This window comes from Vicugna pacos, chromosome 16 (genome assembly GCF_048564905.1).
Source record: "Vicugna pacos chromosome 16, VicPac4, whole genome shotgun sequence".
In the NCBI taxonomy this organism is placed as follows: domain Eukaryota; kingdom Metazoa; phylum Chordata; class Mammalia; order Artiodactyla; family Camelidae; genus Vicugna; species Vicugna pacos.
In genome coordinates this window covers 34,150,919-34,178,291 of record NC_133002.1, presented here as the reverse complement: position 1 = coordinate 34,178,291, position 27,373 = coordinate 34,150,919, and the positions used below count along the sequence as shown (strand labels likewise).

General features: G+C 53.1%; 2 protein-coding genes across 2 annotated transcripts; one reads left to right on the top strand and one right to left on the bottom strand.

Moving 5' to 3' along the window:
• The first annotated feature begins 1,978 nt into the window (after positions 1-1,978).
• Positions 1,979-25,805, top strand: ERBB2 (erb-b2 receptor tyrosine kinase 2). The gene is made up of 27 exons (XM_006214252.4): positions 1,979-2,321; positions 8,531-8,682; positions 9,584-9,797; positions 10,536-10,670; positions 11,224-11,292; positions 11,473-11,588; positions 11,715-11,856; positions 12,659-12,778; positions 13,061-13,187; positions 15,364-15,437; positions 15,523-15,613; positions 15,854-16,053; positions 16,419-16,551; positions 16,634-16,724; positions 17,427-17,587; positions 19,092-19,139; positions 20,437-20,575; positions 20,658-20,780; positions 21,052-21,150; positions 21,717-21,902; positions 22,037-22,192; positions 22,300-22,375; positions 22,699-22,845; positions 23,246-23,343; positions 23,546-23,734; positions 24,026-24,278; positions 24,412-25,805. The coding sequence occupies exons 1-27, from the start codon at positions 2,249-2,251 to the stop codon at positions 24,765-24,767; spliced, it is 3,768 nt and encodes a 1,255-aa protein (XP_006214314.4). The 5' UTR covers positions 1,979-2,248; the 3' UTR covers positions 24,768-25,805.
• Positions 25,806-25,932: 127 nt separating this feature from the next.
• On the bottom strand, positions 25,933-27,330 carry MIEN1 (migration and invasion enhancer 1). The gene is made up of 4 exons (XM_006214253.4): positions 27,202-27,330; positions 27,001-27,098; positions 26,475-26,551; positions 25,933-26,387 (listed from the first exon to the last, which is right to left on the bottom strand). The coding sequence occupies exons 1-4, from the start codon at positions 27,288-27,290 to the stop codon at positions 26,304-26,306; spliced, it is 348 nt and encodes a 115-aa protein (XP_006214315.1). The 5' UTR covers positions 27,291-27,330; the 3' UTR covers positions 25,933-26,303.
• Positions 27,331-27,373: the final 43 nt, after the last annotated feature.

Below are 27,373 nucleotides of genomic sequence, written 5' to 3'. Positions count from 1 at the left end.
GGGGGAGAAGGGACATCTCTAATCCTGACGGTCTCTTGAAACTGCAATCTTGGGCGCCCAGTGCAAGCCCTCCAGTATGTGACCAGCAAGTGACTCTTGGAGCTGGTGCAGCATCTCCTCTCCCGGAAGGGCTGAGAGGCTGCGGGTCTGAGAAGCACTTTGACTAGGTCCTGGGCTGGGTGACAGGGTAAGGGTGAGAGGCTGGTTTTGCTGGCTATTCAGCTTTTCCCTCATTGGCCCTGAGAATGTCTTGAGCAAACTGGTTAATGTGTTTGTGAGCTTCACCCTGGAGAAAATAGGGATATTGATGTTCATCCCGAAGGGCTCTGTGCCCCATACACAGCAGGATTTCTTGACTATTTGTGACCATAATCCAAAGAATAAATCCATTGTACCTCATCATCCAGGGCACACATGCCGTTACCTACCTTACCTGTACTACATATGATACAGTGAATCTTTTCTATTCCATTCTGTATCTTAAAAACAAAACAAAACAAAACAAGACAAAACAAAACAAAACTTGTCTTGATCATTAAAATTGGCTTTACAACCAAGCTTCTAGTGAATCCTGACCTGCAGTTTGAACATCGCTGGTTAGAGCTGGAGGGGGACTTACCATGGTGTTAAGGAGATGTAAGCTTCAATCCCCTCATTTGCAAGTATGTGTCTAATTTTGTATTCATACATTTGTTTTCCTTTTCTTAACGAGTTACCCAAATTTCGTAAGCTTCAGACCCCACAAAACCTGGATCTGCCCAAGTATAAATAAACCTGTGACCGTTTATTGAGCAATTACCATGTGCTAAGTACTATTACTTACTATGAGCTTCAAGAGTATTATCTCCTTTAACCCCTAGCACGGTATGCCAGATGCTATTTGACAAGTGGGCAAACTAAGATCTAGAGTGGCTCGGTCACTTGCCCAAGCTCACACAGCTAACATGTGATGGAGTTGAGATTTGAACTGAGGTCATTCTGATCCCAGGGTGCCCTGTTCTCAAGTCCCCTCCTGTGAAAGTGCCGGCCTAGACCCAAGCTAGGAATAAGGAAGCAGTTTAAGAAATGCTAATGTCCTTCCTTCTCCAGTCCCCAGTAGGTGCCTCTGATCCCCTCTTGACCAGCACAGGCATCCTCTAGGGTGAGCATTCCAAATAGAGTTGCCGGATATAGCAAATAAAAATAAAAATGCCCAGTTAAATTTGAATTTCAGATAAACGACAAATAACTTAAGTATATTTTGTGCAATTATTTCGTTAACATTTCCAACAAAAACACACCTTCTTTCCATTCCCCCTCCCCACCCCCAGCCGGGCCTTAGGAACAGGGTCAGGGGTTCCAGGTGGAATGCAAAGTGGGGAGGTGGAATTGAGCAGACTAATAAAAGACAAGGGACAGATAAGGAACCTTGGAGGAATTGGGTGCTGAGTGGTAAAGAAACAAGGATGTTCTTTGAAGGATTGAGATGAAGGTTTCTCCAATTTGACTCTCTCCCCAGACTTGTGGACCCCCTTAAAACCATACTTTTCAGACTGGAAAAGATACCTAAAAGATTCAAGAAGGTATGCCAGGGAGTCCTTGAAGCCGCAGGTTAAACACAACACATTCCCTTTCTTGACTAGCAATTTTATTTGAGGATGTGGTAGGAAAACCATTACTTGATATTAAAACAAATAGGCATGTGATGGAGTAAGATGCAAACGGCCAGGAATGTTCAAGATAAAACCTGCGACTTAAAAGAAAGTTAAGGATGTTGTAAGCTAGTTTGCTCCAGACTCCCGAGGGAGGGGGCGCGATTAGCCTCCTCTGTTTTGTCGGGTTCTCCATGGAAACGGCTGAGAACTGCTGCGGGCAACCCCGGCGTCCGGGGCGCTGGGAACAACGCACCCCAGGCCTGCGCGGAGAGAGGGAGAAAGTGAAGCTGGGAGTTGCCACTCCCAGGGACTTGCTGGAATGCGGTTGGAGGGGGTGGGGGGGGCGAGCTGTGAGCGCGCTTGCTCCCAATCACGGGAGGAGGAGGAGGAGGTGGAGGAGGAGGGCTGCCTTGAGGAAGTACAAGAATGAAGTTGTGGAGCTGAGATTCCCCTCCATCGTGTCCACAGAGCCGAGAAGAGCCCGCGAGGCAGCCGGCCGCCCCTCCGCGGGGTGCCCTTTCCGGTGCAAGCGCCCGGCCCCCTCCCGTCGCCCGCCCGGCGCCCTGCCCGCCTGGTCCAGCCGGAGCCATGGGGCCGGAGCCGCAGTGAGCACCATGGAGCTGGCGGCCTGGTGCCGCTGGGGGCTCCTCCTCGCCCTCCTGCCCCCCGGAGCCGCGGGCACTCAAGGTGGGTCTGGGCTGGGGAGGGCAGGGAGCGGCGACGGGACCCTGCCGCCTGGGACCCTCGCCGAAATTCCCGGGCAGGCGGAGGCAGAGGGGCCAACCGAGATTCCCGACCCGAAGTTTCGGGCAGTCCAGGCGCTCAGAGCCGCCGGCCCTCGGCACGGAGGGGCTAGAGAAGGTGGGGCAGGGGGGCGATTACATCCGGAGCCGCTCTAGATGTCCCATTCAAGGGACCGGCGTTTGCAGACTCCGCGACGGCTCCGGAACTTGTCAAAAAGTTCTCTGAAATTGTTCAGAAAGTTTCTCTCAAAGGGTGAATTGCACGGTGAGTGTGTGTGAGTGAGTGAGTGTGTGTGTGTGTGTGTGTGTGTGTTCTCCCCTTTCTTGAGCCCCTCAAGGTCCTCTCTCAAAGCCTTTCCAGTTGGCAGCCTCCGCCTCCAGACTGGACTGGGCTGGATTCCTGGGGGTCCCTTCTGCCCGGCCCCCTCCCCGCCCCCTTTCGGTCGAGTTAGTTACTCCAGCTTCAGCAGCGTCGGGGTGTGGAGGGGGGAGGTGGGGAAAGCAACCTGTTCAGCCGGAGCCGGGGAGCAGAGGCTGGGCGGTCGGACTTCAGAGTTGCCTCACGCTGGAGTCTGGGATGGGGGAAGGGGGAGACGTTTGTTTTGAACAAGTTTCTTTAGGGGCCGACTTCGGGGACAGTGCGCTTTGTGACATTTGGAGGGCATGGGCTTCGGAGGGGTGGTGGTGGGTTTCCTGGTCTGGGGACTTAAAGTGGGAGAGCTCTGAGGGAGGGATTCCTGGGCAGGTGGAGGGAGGAGGGAGGAGGGAGGATAAGGAATAGGACCAGATGCGGGTAGGTCCTGACTTTTCCTGCGTTCTGGGTGTGGGGAAGGGTGCTGGGGGGGGGGTGGCAGTGTGTGTCTTGCCCCATCTGTCCATAAGGAGTAAAGCTCGCTTTCGCTGGAGATACACTCTGGCCAGGTGCTGTGCATGTTTTGCCTGTGTTCCCTCCTTTAAGCTTCAGAACAATCCTCTAAGAGAAGTTCTGCTAACTAGTGTTCCCCTTTTCCAGAAATATGAAGACCTGGGCTTAAAGAGGTTAAGTAGCAGCAAGTGTGATAAATCCCAGACTGGACCTCAGGCAGTGGGAACCCCAACCACACCTTTGAAATAACGATATCCATCTACTTCGAACACTGGAGAACCCTGCTCCCTGCATCACCCAGTTATGGGCAAGACCGAATGAGATTGGGTTCAGTAGTGGGTGGTCTCCATGGGTCAGAGAGTCCAGAGAAGGCGTGGGTGTCAGTCTGTCCGTGTGTTGCACGAGGGTCCCTCTGTCAGAGCTTTACTGTATTATCTGAGGGGCGTCTATGTGAGGGTGTTCTTGAGTTGTGTGGTCTGTGTGTTTGTGTGTCTGGGCTTTGTGTGGCCAAACAGCCATCTCCCTGCTGAACTCTGCCCTCTCAAGGAACTCCCTTAAGATCTGCTGTAAACAGCGGGAGGTGGCCCCATGCCCTCTCTCTGAGAAAGGAGCCTCCCCTTCCCTTCCCTGTTTCCCAGGCGGGCGTCTTCACCCTTGACCTTCTGCTGAGAAGAGGGAGGCCCAGCTGGGCTGTCAGGCTGAGCTGCTGCCCTCCTCACCTGAGCCTGGGAGTTGAGCAGGTGGAGAGTGGCAGGCTTGCTGCAGTGCTGGGATCTGAGGGGTCGGTTCTCCCACCCCCCGATGACTGATGACTGGGGACCCCTCATGTATCCCTCACCCCTGGGCCAGCACCTCCGGGTACAGAGAGAAATGTTGGGTGTGTTGTGCAGGGGATTGGCTAAAATGGCAGGGCCCCACCCAGCTGCCTCTAACACTCCCTGTATATGTCCCCGCTGAGGGCTGGGGCAGGAATGTGGGGGAAAAGGAGATGGAGAAAGCTCAGAGGGTTGGGATTTCCTTTTCTTAGAGGTCAAGTTTCTGTAAAGTGCAGCAAACACATCTTTGCAGAGCTGTTTAATTCGCAAATAATTCTCCCAACAACCTCCTTCTTTTTTTTTTTTTTTTTTTTGCTATACTCAGGAAAAGTAACCTCATTTTAATGTTCAAAACAAAAATAATTGAAAAGAGGATCAACTGCAAAAAGAGAAAATATATTGTATTACAAAGTCAAATACAAAGCACTCTTCATTTTCTCTTGGTTTGGAATTACCCAGGCTCCGACTATATGAACTTCTCTTGATTTAACTTTTTAAAAAAAGCACCACGTACTTTCTGTATGCTATGTTCTTATACATTACAGTTTCATTTCATCTCTGCAACAATCCTATAGGTGCACAAATGAGAAAACTGAAGTTCAAAGAAATGGAGTGTTTTATCCAAGGCTTCACAGTGACCCAATAATGTCCAGGGCATTTTTTGGCTCCAATGAGGAGACGTTAAGAGTTGGTCAGTCTTATCCATTTGACAGGAATGCGTTAAGCAGAGCCTCAGGGACAGTCAGGTGGGCTAGACTTGGGTAGAGGTGCTATTCTGTTATTCAAGTGAGTGACCTCCCTTATCTAGGGTTTAGAAAATGAGAGTGAGCTGGCTCCCTCTCCAGGTTCCCTCTTGGCTTTGGAGTCCTCTCCTTCCTTGTCCAGGCCATGTCTGCCTTCCTCTTGAGCCCTCCAGTGTGGCAGGCGACTGAAGGCAGGAGCGGGGCAGAGGCCTGGGGAACCTACAGGGCTGTGGGTGAGGGAGACAGTTGGAGTAGTGTGGGGCTGGGGCTGGGGGACTGGGGAAGGACCAGGGTACTTGTGTCTGTCCCTGGGTGCTGGGATGATCTAGAAAGTGATCACCCTCCCTTCCTTGTGGGAAGCCCCTCTGGGGTGACACCCTCATCTCCTGCCAGGCCACCTCTCCTCCCCTGCCCTGGAAAGAAAGCCTAGGGAGGGCAAGGGGTGTGTGCTCTGTTAAGGACTAGGAGCATTATTATAGCCAATGTTTGTGTTGCCCCATCTCTGTTTACAAAGCCTTGTCGCATTTACAGACTGTTTCTTGATTCATTATCTCATTTAACTCTCATTTAATTTCTCTGCAGACAGTAAGAGTTGTTATTGTGTTATTATCCCCTCCTTACAGCCAAGTTCAGGTTGGTAAATATTCTGGGAGTGTCTACTAAGTCATTGGCACTCTTGGGCATAGAGGGGAATCTGATTTGGCCTTTACTCTTGAGGTCCAGGGACTTAGTCAAGGTCACAGTAAGAGACCCAGTTAGGGTTCTGGACTAATGATCTGAGCCCGGTTCCCAGTCTGAAATATGGGGTGTGTGTGGTGGGTGAGTGCTGGTGTCACTAGAATGGGCTCTGGCCCTGTGGGTCTGGGGGAGATGAGCTTTGGGGAGCAGGTAGTGTTCACGGAAATCAAAGGAAGTGTTGGCTTTCATGCTGGTGGGCAAGAGAAGCCGCTGGGGCTGAAGTTCAAAAAAATGGGGGAAGCTGCTGGGAAAGAGAGAATCTACCTGAGAGCACCCCGGAGCTGGGACCAAGCCCTGTCCACTGATGTCCAGCCAGAGGGACATGGGGACCGAGACCAGCCTCTGAGCAGAGGACTGGATGCTGTGACTTCAACTGGTCCCTTTTGGTTTGGAGACTCTTGATTGGACTTCATTTATTTTTAATCCATTCATTCACCCTGAAAACATGTATGAGGGGCTCTCTGTGTGCCCTGCCTGGACTCTGGGCTGGTCCTGCCTCATACCAACTTTGCCCCGGAGATCTGGAGGCTGGGGCTCCTGAGAGGCAGGTGTTCTGGAGACAGCTCTTCTGTGTGGAATAGGATCTTCTTCCCTCCAAGAAAATCAACTGGGACAGAGTGGATATGGGGACCACGGTGAGGTCTGGGGAGGGGAGATGAGTGAGGAGATGGGGGATGGGAGGGAGGTCTGGAGGGCCCTGGTGAAGGGGAGGGAGGTGGAGGTAGGGGAGGTGTCCTGAATCTTTCTTGGCTTCATGTCAGGTTGGGGGTTGTTAGCATGAAAGCCTCCAGCTCCCTGGGGTAAGTTCTCAGAGCCCCAACTTTATCATCTGTTGCAAACACTTAGTCTTAATCAGATTCAAATCAGACTCAAAACAGCCACAAACTTACTCTTGGGGCGGGGCTACCACTCTTTCTGCTCCTCCCGCCCAGCCCAGCTCAGCCACTCTGCCCTGCCCGGAGCCTGTAATGTAATCAGTGGCATCAACAGACCTGGTGTGTATTTACCTTTGCACAGGGTGTGTGGTGGGGTGTGTGTGCAGTCAGGCCTAGTGGAAGGAATGTGGGAGCTAATGTTGGACAGACTCGAGTTCAAATCCTGCCTCTCTTGCTCACAAGCTTTCTGATCTTGGGAGAATAACCCCTGTCAGCCTCAGTTTCCTTTTTTTGCAAAATTGGTGTTAGAGTCCCAGCCTCTGGAGGACTAGGCTCCACCCAGAGGTCCTGCCCTGCACACAGTAGGCGCTCAGTTGATGTGGTTGCCCCCAGTGTTGCCGTTGTTGTTTTCCCATTGCCTGGCTACCGCAGCTGGTGTCCCTTAGAGGCGGCAGAGGGCTGCGGGGGGTGGAGACCGGCTCCTGCCCCAGCTCTGCTGGTCTCCGTCCCGGGCCTGGGCCAGGGCCTTGGGGTCTGGGCCTGGAGACAGCTGTGCCTACAAAGCAGCTGAAGCAGCCGAGGCCGGGGGAGGTCCTGGCAGCAGGCGTTATTTTGGGCCTGGCCTGACACCCCCGGCTCTTGTTTCTCTTGGGAATCTGGGGATGGGGGAGGGCTTGAGTTCTATTTCTGGGCCCTCCCCTTCCTCCATTTTTGCTTCCTTTCCTATCTGGCCAGGGGTGGGAACAGAGACCACTCTGGGAGTTCCTGGGAGGCTGCCAGCTCATGGCCATTGGCTCAGGCCAGAACCCTGGTGGCTTGTCCCACCAGCCTTTCCCCCGGCTTCTGGAGGCAGGGGGTCTCACTTATTACCCCCTAGGATCTGATGTTAGGCTCCAAGTTGCTGGGAGACCAGGACCCCGGTCTTAGACCTCGAAGTCAGCCACTGTGCTGTCCCCCTGAACCTGCACGTAGTCTGGGAGGTAGAGTGGGGACCAGCAGGAATCCCAGGCAGCTCAGGCACCTGTGGACCTGCGTCTCTGGGGGTGCCCTCCTCCCACCTCCCCCGGCACACCCTCCTGGGCAAGACGCACCAGGTGATTCATCTTCTCACCGGAGCAGAAAAACGGGTTCAACTGGGCACTTTAATCTCCCCCCTGCTGGCAGGCATGTTGCCAGCTGCTGCCCAGAGTGCCCCCTTACCAAGGGTAGTTTGCCCCCCTTACAGTATCCCTGGGCTTCGTGGTCTCAGAGACACCCGGCCAGGGTCCCGGTGGGCCAGGGGGCAGTTCATCTTGATGCCCCTTGGCTGATGGCTGGCACTGGGCAGGTACACAGGACTGACGTAGTGCCCTTGTGGCAAGAGTTTCTGCCAGCTGGTTCTGGAGTCTTGCCCTGAGGAGGTGGCAAGGATGAGGTACCAGCGTAGGAGTAGGCACCACTCTGGCCCAGCACCTGCAGCCCTGGTCCGGATGCTTAGAGTTGTGGTCTAATGCTTCTTTTCTCTGCCTGGGGGAATTCCAGAGTCCCTGCAGTGACCAGGCCCCTGGGGGTCCCCATGCCCCAGCTATGACTCCAGCTGACCCTCTCCCCACTTTCTGGGTGGCATTGAGGGGGTAGGTATCCCTTGCCAGGAAGTTGGCATGTGGGCGGCATTGGAATAGGGTAGGGAGAATGCCCTGAGTTTGTTTGCCTGGGAGACGGGCAGGGGGTATCCAGAGGATTCATGATTCATCCTTGCCTCTCTTGGGGGATTTTTACCCGTTGGCCCTGAGTCGTGCCTTTGGGACAAAGGAAAGCTTTCTTTGCCAGTCAGCACCCTGGATCTGGCAGGCAAGCTCCCTAGGACTGGCACAGTGGAGGCCCCCTCAGGATAAGCAGGCTGAGCCAGGTCAGGGGAGGCTCTCCCCAATTTCCTTCCTCTTTCCAAACCTGCAGACTTTGCTTTTTTTTACTGTTACACATTCTGCAGGTACAAGGGACATGGGAGGAGGGGTCCTTGCATTGTGCTTTCTTGCTGTCTGAGATGGCGTGACTCTGGGGGAGTGAGTGGCAGAAGTGGCCAGGTTGGAGAAGTTCACTGGGCAGTGCCCTCTGACCCATCTTCTCTCTCTGGACAGTGTGCACTGGCACGGACATGAAGCTGCGGCTCCCAGCCAGTCCCGAGACCCACCTGGACATGCTCCGCTACCTCTACCAGGGCTGTCAGGTGGTACAGGGTAACCTGGAGCTCACCTACCTGCCCGCTAACGCCAGCCTCTCCTTCCTGCAGGTGAGGCCCATAGGCAACCCAGCCAGGCCCTGCTTCCTGCTGGACTGAGCCTCTGCTTGCAGATGGGTAGTAGAAGAGGGCTCTCCTCCCTGTACTTCCTCTTTTGCTGTGGCTCCTCAGCTGGGAAGTCCTTTCTTATGTCTAACCCCTTCCGTTCTACTGCAAGACCAGTTGACTCCCTCTCCATAATGTGGCTGGCCATGGACATCCCTGGGTGGAATGCATCTGTTTCTCTCCTCAGTTTTTTTTCTCTCTTGCCAGCATGATCACCTGCCCTTGTCCAACTGCCCCAGCCTGTTCCTCTGCTTCCTGGAGTAATAAAAGGACCGGTGAATTCTAGGTTCAGTTCTGCCACTGACAAGCCATGCGAATGTGGTCCAGGCATCACTGGAACTCACTTTCCCTATCTGCATATTGGGAACAATAGGCATGCTTGGACTCCCCCCTGGGGAGCTCATTTTGAAGGTCAAATAGATCAAATGGGAAATGTATGTGAAAGGTTCAGGAGCAGGAGGGAGAAAGGAAAGCAGCCTCTGGGTTGTGTCCATGGCGCCCTGGAGTGGGGCCACGTGTGCAGTGCTTACTCTGCCAAATCACAGACATCATCTCCTCCAGAACTTTCCTTTTCCAGATGAAGAATCTGAGGTGCAGAGATGGTGGGGCACTTGCTCAATTTACAGAGTGCTTGCCTGACCATTTTCTTTCTTGATCCAACTAGGATCTAGTCCGGGGAGGTGGGGGTCTCCATTTTATGCCTGAGAGATCAGGACTGCTCAGTGGATGGGGGCCTTGCCCAAGATCCTCAAGCACAGGGTAACCTTGAGGCAGCCTTGGCGGGGGTGATAGTGGTGTTCCAGGGTCCAGGCCTGCCTCAGCCCTCCCCTACCCTGTCCCCTCCCAGGATATCCAGGAGGTGCAGGGCTACGTCCTCATTGCTCACAACCAGGTGAGTCGGGTCCCACTGCAGAGGCTGCGAATCGTGCGAGGCACCCAGCTCTTTGAGGACAACTACGCCCTGGCTGTGCTGGACAATGCGGACCTTCTGGAAAGTGCCACCCCTGCTGTAGGGGCCACCCCAGGAGGGCTACAGGAACTGCAGCTGCGAAGCCTCACAGGTGGTCATCATTATCACTGAAACTTTCTGCTGCTTATTGAAAGCTGACCAGGGCTGCTGCTGGCCATGAGGAGTCTTTGTGTGAATCAAAAGTGGGGTCCCTTTCTGGGTGGGTGCAGTTGGAGCTAGGGAAGTCACCCTTGTGAAGACTCGAAAAAGATTTCTTTTCTCAGGAAGTGACAGCTTGTGCCAGCCCACATAGTTTGATAATTAGGCTGTGTTCTTGCCCACTTCATGGCTGAGTACACATGTACAGTGAACAACCTGTGCCACTGTACACAGCAGCCCTGGGGCTGACAGTGTCCCAAACTCTGTGTGCTAGGTACTTTGCATGCGTGATCCCATTTCAGTCGTGCTGTAATCTTGCAAGGGTAGCATCAATGTTATTCTCATTTTACAGATGAGAAAAACGGAGGTTTACAGAGGATGTGACTTGCTTAAGGTTATGCAGTTAGTATTGGTGAGGCTGGGTTTCACATTCATTCAGCTGCTAAGCAATGTGCACAGAGTAGAGGTGGGAGGAGAGGAGAGAGTGACACGGACAACACACTCCTCCCTGGATCTCCGCTTGTGCACGTGTGTTGAAGGTGGTATTGGCGGGGCTAAAAGATGCTGAAGGCTTCTCTGCTCTCAGAGGAACGTAGGGCTTGGTTAAGAGGGCTGCTTCCCTTGTAGAAGGCGGGCGGGCCCCAAGATGAAAGTTAGGGAAAGAAGCCCCTGACTGTTGCTCGTCCCACAGAGATCCTGAAGGGAGGGGTCCTGATCCAGCGAAACCCCCAGCTTTGCTACCAGGACACGATTTTGTGGAAGGACATCTTCCACAAGAACAACCAGCCGGCCCTCATGCTGATAGACACCAACCGCTCGCGGGACTGTAAGCCACGCCCCCCGCCCCCCTCCCCGGCAGCCGCCTCTTTCTCATGCAGCCCACCCACTCCAAGTCCTGGCTTGCTCCCCGCCCCCCTCTGCCGCCCTCCGCCGCCGTTTCCTCTTTCTCTGTGTCTCTCCATCTTTGTGGTTTTCTGTCCTGTCTCATTCTAGATTGTGCCTCTGTTTTTGATTTTTTTTAATTTTATCTTCTTGGTGGTGATGGTGGGGAGGTAATTAGGCTTACTTCTTTATTTTTAGAGGAGGTACTGGGGTTTGAATCCAGGACTTAATGCATGCTAAGCATGCGCTCTACCACTTGGGCTATACCATCCCCCTATTTGTTTATTTTAAGGCAGGCACTGGAGATCGAACCCAGGATCCTGTGCATGCTAGGCACGCACTCTACCACTGAACTATATACCCTCACCAGCACCACCCTCGCCGTGCCTCTGATTTTTGGAGTCCTCTTTTCCTGTCCGAGTCTCTCCCTCTTCCTCGCTGTGCATTCTGCCTCCTGGCCTTTGTTGCTCTCACTGTCTTTCTGTTTCTTTCCCCAGGCCCACCCTGTTCTCCAGCTTGTAAAGCTTCCCACTGCTGGGGAGAAAGTTCCGAGGACTGTCAGAGCTGTGAGTCATGGAGGGGCCAGGGGCTGGGCGGAATAAAGATGACATGGGAAGGGGGTGCCAGACTTCGGCATCTTCCCAGGGACAGGTGATCTCCCCAGAAGGTGATGCTGGTGAGGCTCTGGGGCCTGGGCTCCCGCCCAGCCCTCATCCCACCCCCTCATCCCACCGTTTTCCTGACAGTGACAGGAACCGTCTGTGCCAGTGGCTGTGCCCGCTGTAAGGGTCCGCAGCCCACCGACTGCTGCCACGAGCAGTGTGCTGCCGGCTGCACGGGCCCCAAGCACTCTGACTGCCTGGTATGTGCCCCCTGAGCCCCAGCCCTCGGGGTGCAAAGGGTGGGGCATCCCACCTGGTGCTATCCTGTGGACCCTGGCACATCAGGGCAAAAACAGCCCAGTGCCCACCAGCTGTCTGTCCCCTAGGCCTGCCTCCACTTCAACCACAGCGGCATCTGTGAGCTGCATTGCCCGGCTCTGGTCACCTACAACACGGACACCTTCGAGTCCATGCCCAACCCCGAGGGCCGTTATACCTTTGGTGCCAGCTGTGTGACCGCCTGTCCTTGTGAGTGCCAGGGAGAAACGTAGTTTGAGCAGTTTTGCTGGGGAGCTTGGTTTATGTCAATGGGAACATGCTGTGAGTACTGTCTGCCCCTGGCCTTGGAGAGCTGGTCATGACAGTTTGTGATGCGCTGGCTTGTTCCTTCAACAGCTGTGGCGCACGTGGCAAAAGAGTGGCAGCTAAGAGCCAGGCTCAGGAGCCAGATTGCCTGGGTTTGAGACCCAGCTCTGCCACTTACTAGTCATGTGACCAACTTTCTGTGTCTTGGTGTCCTCATCTGTTAAATGGAAGCTAAAATAATCCCATCATCATAAGGTGCTTATAAAGTTTGAATAAATTAATATTTGTAAAGCTCTTACAGCTGTGCCCAGAAGATATTAAGCACCCCTAAATGTTCATTTTTATTCTATGGTGTAGATAGATCAGAGGTTTATTTACCAGCTCCCTTCTTTACTGATGGGCATTTAGAGACTGGCCTCAGACCTGGGGACCTCTTTTCTCCTCTCACTGGAGACAGGAGTGGGCTCTTGGGTCCTGGTCGTACCCTCCCCGCGATGGGTGAGAGTACAGAGTGTAGAGCCAGGCCATTTGGGCTCAGACCCTGGCTCCTCCACTTACTAGCACAATGACTGAGTAATTTAAAGAAAACTCTGCTCTAGGCTGTCGTGAGGAGGAGGTGGGTGTCCAGGGCTCAGGTATGTTGTAAGGGCATCCCAGTATTGGTCAATATCATACTTATTGTGCTAGCTGGGCATAGTGACACAGCTCAAGGTGGGGCATGAACACATGATCCTGATCTCCTCAGACAACTACCTGTCTACGGACGTGGGATCCTGCACCCTGGTTTGTCCCCTGAACAACCAAGAGGTGACAGCTGAGGATGGAACCCAGCGATGTGAGAAGTGCAGCAAGCCCTGTGCCCGAGGTACCCACTGGCCACCCCCTGAGCCAGGCTGCAGTTCCTGTTGCCCTACCTAGCCCACTGTCCCACCCTTCCCCAGACCCTCCCGGGATCCAGTCTTTTTCTCCCACTGACTCTACCCTGGCCCTCCCTCCCTAGACCAGTCCCACAAGTTCCCCTGTGTCTCCTGCCAATGTGGGGAGGGAGGATGTGGCTCCAGGATGGGACTGTGGACAGGATCCAGGAGTTTGAATTCCTGGTGCTCCTTGTGGAGGCTGAGATGGGCCCCCTCCTCCCTCCCCACAGTGTGCTATGGTCTGGGCATGGAACACCTGCGGGAGGTGAGGGCAGTCACCAGTGCCAATATCCAGGAGTTTACCGGCTGCAAGAAGATCTTTGGGAGCCTGGCATTTCTGCCAGAGAGCTTTGAAGGGTAAGGATACTGGTAGTTAAGGGTGGGCACACAGCCTGAGGCAGCATCAGGGCAGTCACTGAACTCTGAGCACCCAGAAGTGGGGATGGCAGGAGACAGAGGTGGAAAGGTGGGAGGCCAGGAGTGCAAAGGAAGCAAGTGGAAGACCAGAGGAAGCAGAGACTTTTGGGGGGGATTATTCTCATAAATACCATGTTATCCATGAACATGCTATCCGGATAAAGTAAAATTCTTAGTGAGTTCATAGTAGTTTTATTCATAATTTCCCCAAATTGGAAATCATGCAAATGTACATCAAGAGCTAAATAATATATAAAAAAAGATAAACAAATTCCTACTGTATAGCACAAGGAACTATATTCAATACCTTGTAATAACCTATAATGGAAAAGAATTTGAAAAAGAATATATATATGTATGACTGAATCACTTTGCTATATACCAGAAACTAACACAACATTGTAGATCAACTCTGCTGTAATTAAGAAAAGTTTCTATCAGAGAGATTTAAAAAAAGCTGAATGAATAAATACAGTTGACCCTTGGACATCACAGATTTGAACTGTGCAGGTCCAATTAAATGCAGACTTTTTTCAATAAGTATGTACTGCAGTATTGGACAATTTGGGATTGGTTGAATCCGGAACTATGGATATAGAGTGCTGACTATGAATTTATACTTGGATTTTCGGCTGTGTGGTGGGGTCAGCACCGTTAACCCAGGTGTTGTTCAAGGGTCAACTGTAAAAGGTGATGTGTCCATACAATGAAATTCTCAGCAATAAAAGGAACAGACTATTGATATACAGAAAAACATGAATGTGTCTCAAAAACATTCTGTTGAGTGAAATAAGCCAAACAAGAGAGAGTCCACACTGTAAGATTCCCTTTGCTGTAGAACAGGCAAAACCACTCTGTGGTGAGAGAAATCAGAACAGTGTTTGCACCAGCCTGGAAAAGGACACAATGAAAATGATAGAAATGATGGAAAATGATAGAAATGTTCTGTATATCAGTTGGGGTTGTGGATGTGTGAGTGAATGCATTTGACAAAACTCACCAAACTGTACACCAAAAATCTGTGCAATTTGTTGTATGTGAATTATACTTCAATAAAATGTATTTAAAAAAGGAGGAGGTGGGGGAGTGTAGCTTAGCAGTAGAGTGTGTGCTTGGCATGCATGAGGTCCTGGGTTCAATCCCCCATGCCTCTGTGAAGGGAAAAAAAAATAATAATAAAATAAATATTTTAAAAGGAGAGAATTCCCTTCAACACTTCCTCCAACTCTACTCCCCTTTCCAGGGGAGACCACTGGAAAGTTTGTGTGTGTCCTAGACCATTAATCCATACGTAGATACACACGCACAGAGAAACGTAGTTTTAGTTATTTGATGGGGAGGGGTTGATTTAAAATGGGAGCATGTTGTGAGTACCGTCTGCCTTGGCTTTGGAGAGCTGGTCATGACAGTTCGTTCATGTCCAGCTGCTTTGTTCTTTCAACAGCTGTAGAGCAGGTGGTAGTAAAAAGTAGCAGCTAAGAGCCTAGGTTGCCTCAGCTCAAGACCCAGCTCTACCACTTGCTAGTCATGTGGCCTTCTTGCTGTGCCTCAGTTTCCTCGTTGGTTAAATGGGGGCAAAAATAGTCCCACTCTCTTAAGGTGGTTATAAAGTTTGAATGAGTTAATATTTGTAAAGCTCTTACAGCTGTGCCCAGCAGATGCTACGTGCTCTTAAATGTTAGTTTTTTGTCTACCATCTGGATAGGTCAGGATTATATTTAACAGCTCTCCTGTTTACTGATGGGTATTTAGGTCTTTAATTTTTCAAAATTTAAATTTTAAATTTTAAAATTTAAATACTTAAAAAATTTTAGGTTTTTTTAAATTTTGGCTCTAACAAACAGTTCTGCCTTCTACATGCCTTTGGGAACAGGGACCAGTGTCTCTCTAGGCCACATTCCTAGAAGTAGGATTTCTAGATCAAAGAATATAAATACTGTTTTGACAGATCCTGCCAAACTAGGGCCTGGGCCTTGAAGCTCAGGATGGGAGTAGCCGGGCTTGATGGGCAAAGGGTTTAAGTGGAAGGGAGGTTGGGGAGGGTGGCAGGGCTAGCTCGGGAGTCATGCCACCCACTTCTTGTCCCTATTGACTCCTCTCCTAATCCTCCTTCTAGGGACCCAGTCTCCAACACTGGCCCCCTCCAGCCTGAGCAGCTCAGAGTGTTTGAGTCTCTGGAGGAGATCACAGGTGGGCTCTGCCTCTGAATCCTGCTCTGATGGGGCTGAGGGTCCTCGTCCTGTCCCCACACCCCTAGCCTCACCTGTGCCTGCAGGTTACCTGTACATCTCAGCGTGGCCAGACAGCCTGCCTGACCTCAGTGTCTTCCAGAACCTGCGAGTAATCCGGGGACGAATTCTGCATGAGTGAGCACCGGAGGAGGGGGGCCTGATGGGGGAGGAGCTGTCCCAGGAGGCCTGGGAAAAGCTTTGGGTGTGGGGGTTTGGAGGGGGAAGCTTCCTGTTCCCCAGGGACTCCAGCAGCAACTTTTCCATGGGAGTTTATAGTGTGTGCGGGGGACAGGAGGAAGGCGAGGGCAGCCTTCGTTGACCGGGGAGGGTCAGCAGTGTACCGCCCCCTGCATTTGAGCACTCCTCCTCCCACAGGGGTGCCTACTCGCTGACCCTGCAAGGGCTGGGCATCAGCTGGCTGGGGCTGCGCTCACTGCGGGAACTGGGCAGTGGGCTGGCCCTCATCCACCGCAACGCCCACCTCTGCTTCGTACACACGGTGCCCTGGGACCAGCTCTTCCGGAACCCCCACCAGGCCCTGCTTCACAGTGCTAACCGGCCAGAGGATGAGTGCGGTAAGACAGGGAGCCCAGCACTGCATACTCCCTGTCTGCCCGCGCACGGGATGCCCACGGACCCCTGGCAGCAGCGGTCTGGGACTTCCTCGTGCATGTGACTGCCCTTCCCTGGTGCACCATTCTTGACACAGTTCTGGCTGGCCCGACCTCTTGGCATGGCTTCTAGCTGGGTCCTGCCTTGGCATCCCTCCCTTCCCTTTCCTCTCTGTTCCTGGACCGCCAGAATGCTTCTCTCCCAGCTTTGCTCAGCACCTATCCCCTCCTCTCCAGCCCAGAGCCATTCCCACAGACGCTTTCCCTGGCTCACTTGGACCTGGAGCCTCCCTTAAGAGTCCCCTCTGACCCCTTCCTCCTCACTGCAGTGGGCAAGGGCCTGACCTGCCACTCGCTGTGTGCCCATGGGCATTGCTGGGGTCCGGGACCCACCCAGTGCGTCAACTGCAGCCAGTTCCTTCGGGGTCAGGAGTGCGTGGAGGAATGCCGAGTACTGCAGGGGTACGTGGGGCGGAGGAGGGGGCGGCTGGAGCGAGGCACAGGGGCTTCTTCCAGACCCCTTCACTGGCCGTCTTCCCCTCAGGCTCCCCCGGGAGTACGTGAAGGACAGGCACTGTCTGCCGTGCCACCCCGAGTGTCAGCCCCAGAACGGCTCGGTGACCTGCTCTGGCTCGGTGAGGTGCTGGTGGGCCCAGAGCTGAGTGAAGGGAAATAGGGCAGGGCTGGGGGTGCTGCTAGGGGGACCTGACCAAGTCTGGTAAAATATAGCCCCGAGGAGGACTCCAAGCTCAGACTTGAACAGTAGGAGGGTGGAAGGAGGCTGGGATGCTGGGGAATTGTGGACCCTGAGGCCCTCCAGACTATGCGAAGGGCCCAGGGAAGCCTGTGCTCTTGGCTGTGGCTATGCCTGGGTGGTTAGACCTGGGGGCTCAGGCATCAGATCACCTGGATTCAACTCCAACCTTGGCCCCACTTCCAACCTTGGTTTGCTCATTTGTAAAATGAATAATATACTAGTACCTACCACACTGGGATGCAGTAAGAATTAACTTAAAATAGGGTTTGGCACAGTGCCTAAGCACAGGAAAAACATTTTTAAAAATAGTTACTATTATTACTTGCTGTTATACCTTAGGTAATAACCCGTCCCCCACCCTCACCCTCCCTTACCCTCCCCCGTCACCAGGCCGGGGATCAGGCTTTGGGGAGCTGGGCATGGAACAGGGGCAGCAGACTCAGCAGGTCTGGGGCTGTCCCAGGAGCAAGGTGAAGAGTGCTACTGGGCGGCTGGGAAGCACAAGGGGACCCAAGGGCCTGATCCTGCTGCCCTGGGGGGGTCGGTGCCAGCCCCCCACAAGCCCTTCCTCCCCCCTCAGGAGGCTGACCAGTGTGTGGCTTGCACCCACTACAAGGATCCTCCATTCTGCGTGGCTCGCTGCCCCAGTGGTGTGAAGCCTGACCTCTCGTTCATGCCCATCTGGAAGTTCCCAGATGAGGAGGGCACGTGCCAGCTGTGCCCCATCAACTGCACCCACTCGTGAGTCTGAGGGGCTTTTCCACAGAAAGAAGGGCTTCGTTCCAGGAGCCTCTCTGGGGCTCCTATTGTAAAAGTGGGACAACTCTGCTTTTACTTAACCCGAGACCCTTACTTTTTTGTATCTTTTTATTTTCCTGATCACAAAAGTGACACATGTTAAAAATTTTTAAATTAAACTATGAAAGATAAATGAATAGTGTTAGCAATTCTATCCCACTGTTAATAATTTGCAATATTTTTCCTCCAGTTTTTTTATTGGTGCACATGCTAATGTATATATATTATTATTATAACAAATACAATCTGTTTATGTATTATTATTCTCCAGTTCTCATCTGTGCACATTCTAGTATGTATTTCTTTTTTTACCAAAATGGGATCATAGACCACACATATTGTTTGCAAATTGCTTTTCCTCACTCAACATTGCAATTTTTCTTGCAGTGTTTTTCTACCCATTTTTTTCACTTAGTTATCTTTAATTACACGTGGAACACATGTGTACATTCTTGTGACACACATTTTCAGCAGTATCAAAGTATAAACATCGTAAAGCAGATGTGCCCTTTCATCCACTTCCCCACCCACCCAGGCCCTCCCTTCCCTGCAGAGAACCACCAGCTCACTCCGGTGTGTGCATCCTTCCAGACTTTTCTCTACACATTTACATAAATGTATTTTACATTTATGTTAGGTTGAGTCCTATAACATTGCTGTTTTTGCAAGTCAAAAATGACCAAGAAATGACAATTTCATCAAGCTCATCTATTTTTGAACAATTTCGTCTAACTCATATATAATCAGTTTTGGGTTTTGTGTGTGTGTGTGTGTGTATCTTTTAATGTAAATGGGATTGTCCTCTACATTTTGTTCTGCACTTTGATCCCTGCTCTCCCCCCACCCGTTAAGTATCTTGGCAGTCCTTTCTTGTGAGTATACATGGATCTCACCTCTTTGTTTTTAAACTACTCGGTCTACAACATGGATGTAGTATTACTCAACCACGTCCCTGTTTGAGGGATATTGATTGAGCTTGTTTCCTTTATTTTTTTAGATTTATTTATTGCAGTCTGTTGCACTTGAGCTCCATGTATAAGTAAGCATCTTGTACATGTCCCCTAGTGTGCAGGTACTGGCATTTTTAGAGTCTGTCCTGAGAGATGGAACTGCTGGGTCACAGTATTGCCAAACTGTCCTCTGCAGAGGTTGTGCCCAATTACTGCCCTGGCATCCTTTACAGAGGGAATGGCCAAACTTTTTGGATTTGATGCTCCTTTGGGTGCCCCCCACTTCCTCCTCACCACAGGGAGATGTGGGGGAGCAGGGGATGCAGGTTCGCAGACTGGAGGACTCCCCTGTGGGGTGAGAGACCTTGAGCCCAGTTTCTGCCTTTGTCAAATAGGGATAATAAACCCAGCCACACCCACCTCCGGGAAAATTGTGTGGCTGGATTGAGTGCAGGAGGTGGTTCCCAGTCTTGTTGACGAAACTCTCTCCCCTGCAGCTGTGTGGACCTGGATGACAAGGGCTGCCCCGCCGAGCAGAGAGCCAGGTCAGCCTGGTCCCCAGGACTCAGCCCACATTACCCTGGGTGGTCACCACTGCAGAGAGGGGGTCTCCTGACATGATACATGTCCCTCCCCAGCCCATTCTTCCCGTACTGATCCTCTTTTCAATTAGCTTCAACCAGTGGGTGGAGGACCTGCTCGGGATGCTTGGGGGGCAAGGAACAGGAAAAGATGGCGAAGACACCCAGCACCTCCCCAGCTACCCCCTCGAGTAGCCATGTGTCTCATCAGGAACACAGGCAGTGTTCATCCAAGGCACATTGAAAAGAGAGCTCGCAGCTGTGGCACTAAGGATGGGATGATGAATTCTTAACTGGGGGCAGGGGGAGGCTTCAAGGAGGAGGTGGCATGTGAGCCAGGTCTTGAAAGAGGGTCACTTGTATTAGGAGGAAAGCAACTGGGCAGCATGGCAAGAGAGGGGTCAGGAAAGTCTAGAATGTGATGAAGGTTCTGCTGTGGTGGGCTGCTGAGTAAGCAGAGAGGGAGTAAGGGGTAAAGTCTGAGTCAGGTCAGGGCACAGGCTCTCCTCACCATTAGGCCACAGGCTGTATGACGTCCATCACTGCCATCATTGGACTTGATTTCTGGGCAGCAGGGTGTTTTGGGAAGGGCTTTGGGAAGAAAAAGAGATTGGAGTATGTCCTCGGTAAGCATTTGTCCATGAAACAAACACTCATTAGAGGTCTGTGATGTGCTAGCCCTTGGTTAAGCAAGGGAGGGGGACAAGGATGACAAGGACATAGGGCTAGCACCAAGGAGCTCCATCTATCCCAGGAAGAGTTGAGTCTTGAAAGAAGATCTCATGCAGAAATGGTGGTCCAGGCAGAAGTAATAGGCTGGGAGGAGCATACATCATGACCTGTAGTGAAAAGTTTGGCTAGGCTATCAGAATCACTGGGTACAGGTGCCTGGGCCCCACCCTATACCACAATCAGAATCTCTGGGGGTGGGGCTCCAGACTTTTGCATATTAACAATCTCCCTGGTGATTTTTGTCAGGAAGTTTGAAAATCAAGGGCTAGAGCCATGGGCAAGAGCGGAGACAACTTGGAGATGTGGGTGGAGAGGGTTTTGAATACAGCAAGGAGTTTGGACTTTATTCTGGAGGTAGCAAGTAGCCAACGGATGTCTTAGAGTAGGTAAAACAGGATGGGAGCCTGTGGGTCATCCTTCCAACTTCCCTTTCCAAATGCCAGTGACCTTCATGCCCCTCCATGGGACCCCCTTCGTCCCTCCTGCCCCAGACTGGTCCCCAATCCCTGACCCTGGCTCATGCCCCTAGCCCTGTGACGTCCATCATTGCCGCTGTGGTGGGCATTCTGCTGGCCGTTGTCATGGGGCTGGTCTTCGGCATCCTAATTAAGCGAAGGCGGCAAAAGATCCGGAAGTACACTATGCGGAGGCTGCTGCAGGAAACCGAGGTGAGGCGGTATGAGGGCTCTACTGTCGCCCTGGGGTCTGCGGCGCAGTCTGCGCCACTGATGCACCACCCCCTCACCCCAGCTGGTGGAGCCCCTGACCCCAAGCGGAGCGATGCCCAATCAAGCTCAGATGCGGATCTTGAAAGAGACGGAGCTGAGGAAGGTGAAGGTGCTTGGATCCGGAGCTTTCGGCACAGTCTACAAGGTCAGGGGTGGGACCAAAGTCCCGGGGTGGGCGGTCCGGGAGGATGCATCAGGGTGTGGCCGAGGGTTCTGCTGGGGAAGACAGCAGCTACAGAGGCTGGAATAAGGGGAACTGGAGTGGCGAGTGGGCTGAAATAGAGCGGTTGTTGCTAAATAATGGGGTTGGCCTAAGGATGGGGAGGGGTATTGGGAGCACAAGTAATGACCCCCTGGACGACTGCAAGTTGGATCTGGCCGGCCCTCTGCCTGCTCACATCTTCCTCTCTGCGCAGGGCATCTGGATCCCTGATGGGGAAAATGTGAAAATCCCAGTGGCCATCAAAGTGTTGAGGGAAAACACATCCCCCAAAGCCAACAAAGAAATCTTGGATGTAAGCTCTTCCACCCTATCCAGCTGGGAGTACAGGGGGCACCTCCTGGCTACAGGTCTGGGCTCTTGTCTCTGGGGGTTTTGGGAGACGCTTTGGGTTTTTGTTTCTTTTTGTATTTTGGTGGGGGGAGTAGTTACGTTCACTTATTTATTTATTAGAGGAGGTACTGGGGATTGAACCCAGGACCTTGTGTATGCTAGGCATGTGCTCTACCACTTGAGCTACACCCTCCCCTGGGAGACACTTTGTGATTTCCCAAACCTCTACTCTTTCTGTTTGTTTATTTTGGAGGTGGAGGTAATTGGGTTTATTTATTTTTAAAGGAGATACTGGGGATTGAACTCAGGATCTTGTGCAAGCTAAGCACACACTACCACTGAGCTATACCCTCCCCCACCAAACCTCTACTCTTAACTTCCCTGGTCTGTGGGCCATGGTTCTGGTTTGTGAAGAATGGGTTGGATCGGGTGAGGGTCCCCAGTCATGCCTCAGTCCTTGTGAGGGGTATATGATGGTTGGAGGTTAGTGGTTTCCCATACCCTCTCGGTGTGTACCCTTGCTCCCAGGAAGCATATGTGATGGCTGGAGTAGGCTCCCCATATGTGTCCCGCCTCCTGGGCATTTGCCTGACATCCACGGTGCAGCTGGTGACACAGCTCATGCCCTACGGCTGCCTCCTGGACCATGTCCGAGAACACCGCGGGCGCCTGGGCTCCCAGGACCTGTTGAACTGGTGTGTGCAGATTGCCAAGGTATGTACTTGAGTGACCTGCACTCTGCAAGTGCCCTTGGGAGCAAGCCTCTGTCTCCATTTAGGGCTAGGATGGGGAGGTTTCCTGGGAGAGTTTTGGCAGAGCGAGGTCCATGCAGATGCCTCTGATCCCAGGGGATGAGCTACTTGGAGGATGTGCGGCTTGTGCACAGGGACCTGGCTGCCCGAAATGTGCTGGTCAAGAGTCCCAACCACGTCAAGATTACAGACTTTGGGCTGGCTCGGCTACTGGACATTGATGAGACGGAGTACCACGCAGATGGGGGCAAGGTTAGAGGAGGGGGCAGAGTGAAGCAGGGTGGAGTGGGGTCTGGCTTCTGGGAGAACTCAGAACACCCATCTCCCTGGTTTGAGGACTTCTTTCTCTGCTCTCCCAGGTGCCCATCAAGTGGATGGCATTGGAGTCCATTCTCCGCCGGCGGTTCACCCACCAGAGTGATGTGTGGAGCTATGGTGTGTGACAGGGTGGGTTGGGAGGGTGGACAAGGAGCCACAGCCCTGGGGGGGTGTGGGTGGAAGGATGAGAGCTGGGATGGGGTGAGTTAATGAAGACACTGTATCATGAATGTGGGAGGGAAGGAAGAGGCTGCCAGTGCTTCAATCTGCCTGGGTCTATGTGCTTCCCAGGGACAGGGGAAGACTGGTATCTTGCCCCTTGGCACTGCATCTCACCCGTCCTTCCCTCATGGTGCCAGACTCTTGGGCAAAGCCTCTGGGGCTCAGTACACTAAAGCTCCCTCTGGCCCCCCTGCCTCTTAACCCCATCTCTGCCCTAGGTGTGACTGTGTGGGAGCTGATGACTTTTGGGGCCAAACCTTATGATGGAATCCCAGCCCGGGAGATCCCTGACCTGCTGGAGAAAGGGGAACGGCTGCCCCAGCCCCCCATCTGCACCATTGATGTCTACATGATCATGGTCAAATGTGCGTGGCTAAGCCAAGTGGGCTGCTTGGAGGAGGGGTGGGAGGGTCAAGGCACCTACAAAGGGCATGGGAGGGGGCCAAGGGCAGGATGTACATGGACCCCAGGGCTCTGATATAGTTAACGGAGCCTCAAAAGCATCTCACTTCCCTTTTACAGTACCAGTCCAGAGGCGCTATCAAGGACCAGCTAGAAAGAGACTTATATGCAAAATAAAAAGGGGAAACTAGTAGAGATTCTCAAAGGTTCTGGCTCAGGACCTGGTCTGGTACCTCTTCTCTACCACCTAAGGGCTTTGGACTCTAGTAACTGGGGTGGTCTAGACCGGGGTAGCGGTGGAGGGGTGAGGGTGCACACAGGCTGGAGCCAGAACTGAGATGCTGAGCTCCCTCCCGCCCCTAGGTTGGATGATTGACTCTGAATGTCGGCCGAGGTTCCGGGAATTGGTGGCCGAATTCTCCCGCATGGCCAGGGACCCCCAGCGTTTTGTGGTCATCCAGGTACTGGGCCTTTCCACCCCATCCCTGCCAGTGCTAAGAGCACTTTCCCGCGGAGGGAGGAACGGGAGACGATTCCTGGATCCCAGGTCTCCAAGCCCAGCCGTTGCCTGACTTGGCACACCTCTTGCCCTCCTTGAGCCTCCCTTAGGAGGCTGCACGCTGGGCTGGAGAGAGGCTGCCATACTGTCTCCCTCCTCCCCAGAATGAGGACTTGGGCCCTGCCAGCCCTTTGGACAGCACCTTCTACCGCTCGCTGCTGGAGGATGACGACATGGGGGATCTGGTGGATGCTGAGGAGTACCTAGTACCCCAGCAGGGCTTCTTCTGCCCCGACCCTGCCCTGGGCGCCGGGGGCACGGCCCACCGCAGGCACCGCAGCACATCCACCAGGGTCAGTGCCCCCATCACACTGTGGTGGGTGTGTTTGGTTACCACCCCCGACCCCAGTGGACTAGGATCCCTCTCTCTGATGTCCCCTCAACCATCACCTCTCATGGAGGAGACCCCATTATATCTAAAAAGGATTCCTACAGCTTCCCAAGTGTGACCCTATTCTCTCCACGGTGACTATGTCATACCCCAGAGGTGATTTCTGTTTATCTCCTGTGACCCTGTCAGTTCCCATGGGGTCTCCATCCCAGATCATGAGTGATTCCCATTATGGCCTTCTCTCTGTCCTCAGAGTGGCGGTGGTGAGCTGATGCTGGGGCTGGAGCCCTCTGAGGAGGAGCCCCCCAAGTCTCCACTGGCACCGTCAGAAGGGGCTGGCTCTGATGTATTTGACGGCGACTTGGGAATGGGGGCAGCCAAGGGGCTACAGACCCTCCCCCAACATGACTCCAGCCCTCTACAGCGGTACAGTGAGGACCCCACAGGACCCCTACCTCCCGAGACCGATGGCTACGTTGCCCCTCTGACCTGCAGCCCCCAACCCGGTATGGAGTCCAGGCCCGAGCTGAGAGGCTGGGAGGTGGGCATTGGAGGTACTCGGTCCAGGGTCCACTGTGGGGGCAGCGGTAATAGGACACATGGTTTCCTTCCCCAACAAGCTTCCTTTTGTCATTTCAGAATACGTGAACCAGCCAGAGGTTCGACCACAGCCACCCTCACCCCTAGAGGGTCCTCTGCCTCCTTCTCAACCTGCTGGTGCCACTCTGGAAAGGCCCAAGACTCTTTCCCCAGGGAAGAATGGGGTTGTCAAAGACGTTTTTGCCTTTGGGGCTGCCGTGGAGAACCCTGAGTACTTGGCACCCCAAGGCAGGGCTGCCCCTCAGTCTCGCCCTTCTCCAGCCTTCAGCCCAGCCTTTGACAACCTCTATTACTGGGACCAGGACCCATCAGAGCGGGGCGCTCCACCCAGCACTTTTGAAGGGACCCCTACAGCAGAGAACCCCGAGTACCTGGGTCTGGATGCTCCAGTATGAGCCAAAAGGCCAGGTCTGCTGAGGCTCTGCTGAACCCTCAGGGTGTGTGGAAGGCCTGACTTCTGGCCCGTGTCGGGGACGAGGCAGGGAGAGGGCCCTTGGACCACATCCAGGGAGCCTGCCATGCCAGGAGTCTTCCTTCCTACTCCAATTCCTGGGTGGCTGAGAGTGGTTCAGCCTGGTTGGAAGAGGGGGCAGCACTGGGAGTCTTGATTAACTTTGGAGCCCTGCCTGCTCCAGCAAACTCTAGGGCCCAATGGATGCCACAGCCACAGTCTCCTTCTCTGAGGGAGCAGCTCAGCCTGATTGTCGTCTTCCAGATCCTTGGCACTGAAGGACTTAGGGGAGCTGGGCCCAGGAGGGGACGAGGCCCCACGGCGGGTGTCTAGGAGCCAGAGCAACCCATTTGGAGACTGTCCCGAGACTGCTGCCCCTGGGAAGAAGGGAGCAGCAGCAGCGCCCAGATCCAGCCCTTGTACAGAGTGCTTTTTTGGTTTTGTTTTTACTTATTTTTTTTGTTTGTTTTTTTAAGATGAAATAAGGACCCGGTGGAGAGTGGGTACTATGGAAGGGGGGAATCCCTGGGGTTGAGGGAGGGATGTCCCTTCTCCGTACCCACTTTCTCCATTTGCAAATATATTTTAGAAAACAGCTGGGCACCAGCCTATATCTGGGGGTGGCTCTAAGCCGTCCCATTACTGCTTACCTCCTAACTTACATTTAATTAATTCATCTTTCCTGGAGGGATTGGCTAAGAATCTTCAGGAAGCTTGAATAAGGAGCCTACTTCCAGTTTCCTGGCTTTTGGGTTGGGGGGAAACTCAAGAGTTGGGATTCTGTTCTGAGAGCCCTTTGATGACCAGATCATTCTTCCTTAGAAAAAATGAACTTCTAACACCACCCATGAAAATGGGGGTAATTTCTTCCCTGTGGGTAGGGGGAGTTGGGGAATGATAGAGGAAAGACGAGGCAGCACCTACTGTGTGACTCATTTTCCTTGCCTTGGCTATGAGAGAAGAGATCATTGAACTAGAGGTAGCTATCCAGAAAAAGCCCACCCAGCCAGCACAGTCACAGTGGTATAAAGGCTAGGCTGGCCTCTGTACCCCTCTCCCCTTGCCCCACAGTGCCAGACTGGACAAAAAAACACACAAGAGTAGGCACAGTGTTTGTAGTGCCACTTTATTGCCAATAGCTGACATTGCCTGGGGCCAGTGGAAAATAAATTAGAATTATGGTAACATCTGACAGGTATGGCTAAGCTGGAGAAGGCAGCAGGCTTTTGTGGGCACAGATCCTGGGAAAGGGGTATAAGGTGGCTGTGGAAATGTCCATGGAGAGGGTCTGTCTTCCACCCCCAAGACCACAGAAGCATCTATTCCTTCCTAGTACCCAAAGGGGTGAAGTGGAGGCCAGGGCCTCTTAGCTACCAGGAGCTAAGTGAGGTGAAACATGCAGTGGGGAGCCCTCAGCAGGACCAAAGAGGCACCAAGACTTGGATCCCATAAGAAAGCAGAAACCCAGAATCACGTGTAGTCACAGGATGACGCAGGGAGGGCGGCTATTGGTGATCTTTTCTAGGGGTTCTCCGTTACTGGCTCTTCGGATGGCCTCAATGAGCTGAAGGGCAGAGACAGGGAAAGGGGCGATGCATTCGTTGTAGGGACAGAGTGAACCAGGGGTCTTCCCAGCATTGCAAGTACTCACATCTTTCTCATAAGGAAAGCCTCCATTCTCCAGCTTAGAGAACACCAGTTGTCCATTGATCTCGATCTCAAAGGCCCCTGGTATTAAATAAACCGATGAGTGAACTGTGCACTGAGAACAGGCAAAAGTCAGGGGAGGCCCTCCAAAGGGGGGCCCTCCCCACTCCTTAGTCCTAACACAGCCTCCCTGTCGCTCATGGGCCCCATCAGAGACTCCAAGCCATTTCCCAACCCTGGGTCAAGCCAAAGGAACCTAAGGAAGGCATCACCTGTGTGTCCTTCCTTTGAACAGCCTCATAACTCAAAAAAGGGCTCCCTCCCCTCCAACCCTACACTTCAGTCTCACCTGTTTTTCCCGACAGGCTTCATCTGTGAACCCCCTTAACTATGGAAGGGGACTCAAGTTGGCTGGACATTTTACTGCATGCCAGACTGCTGGACACTATATAAAGCAGCCAATGCCAGAGCTAGAAAGTGGTAGAGTTGGGATTTATAACACTGACTCAGCAGGTGTTCTGCGGCCTCACCTGTGCCCCCTAGGCGCGACTCGATCTCAATGCCAGGATACTGCTCCTTCACGGCACTCGCCAGCTCCAGGTAGGTCGCCTCGAAGCCGCAGGGTTCACTAGGGAGAAGATACCTGGAGTCCGCCTGGGTTTCCGCGAAGGTGCCTCCGGTAGACCCACCCTCGTCCAGCCCGGATCCCGCCACTGGCCGGAGCCGCTCACCAGTACTCAACAACGATGCGGACCCCACTGCCCGGTTCGATCTCCCCAGGAGGGGGCGCTACGGACGTCGGTCCGGTCTCCCCACTCATTGCTGTCGGCTCCCCACAGCCGCCGCTTCCGGGTGTGACGTGTCACGCCGCGGGCACGTGACGGGGCGGGGCAGCGCGTTACG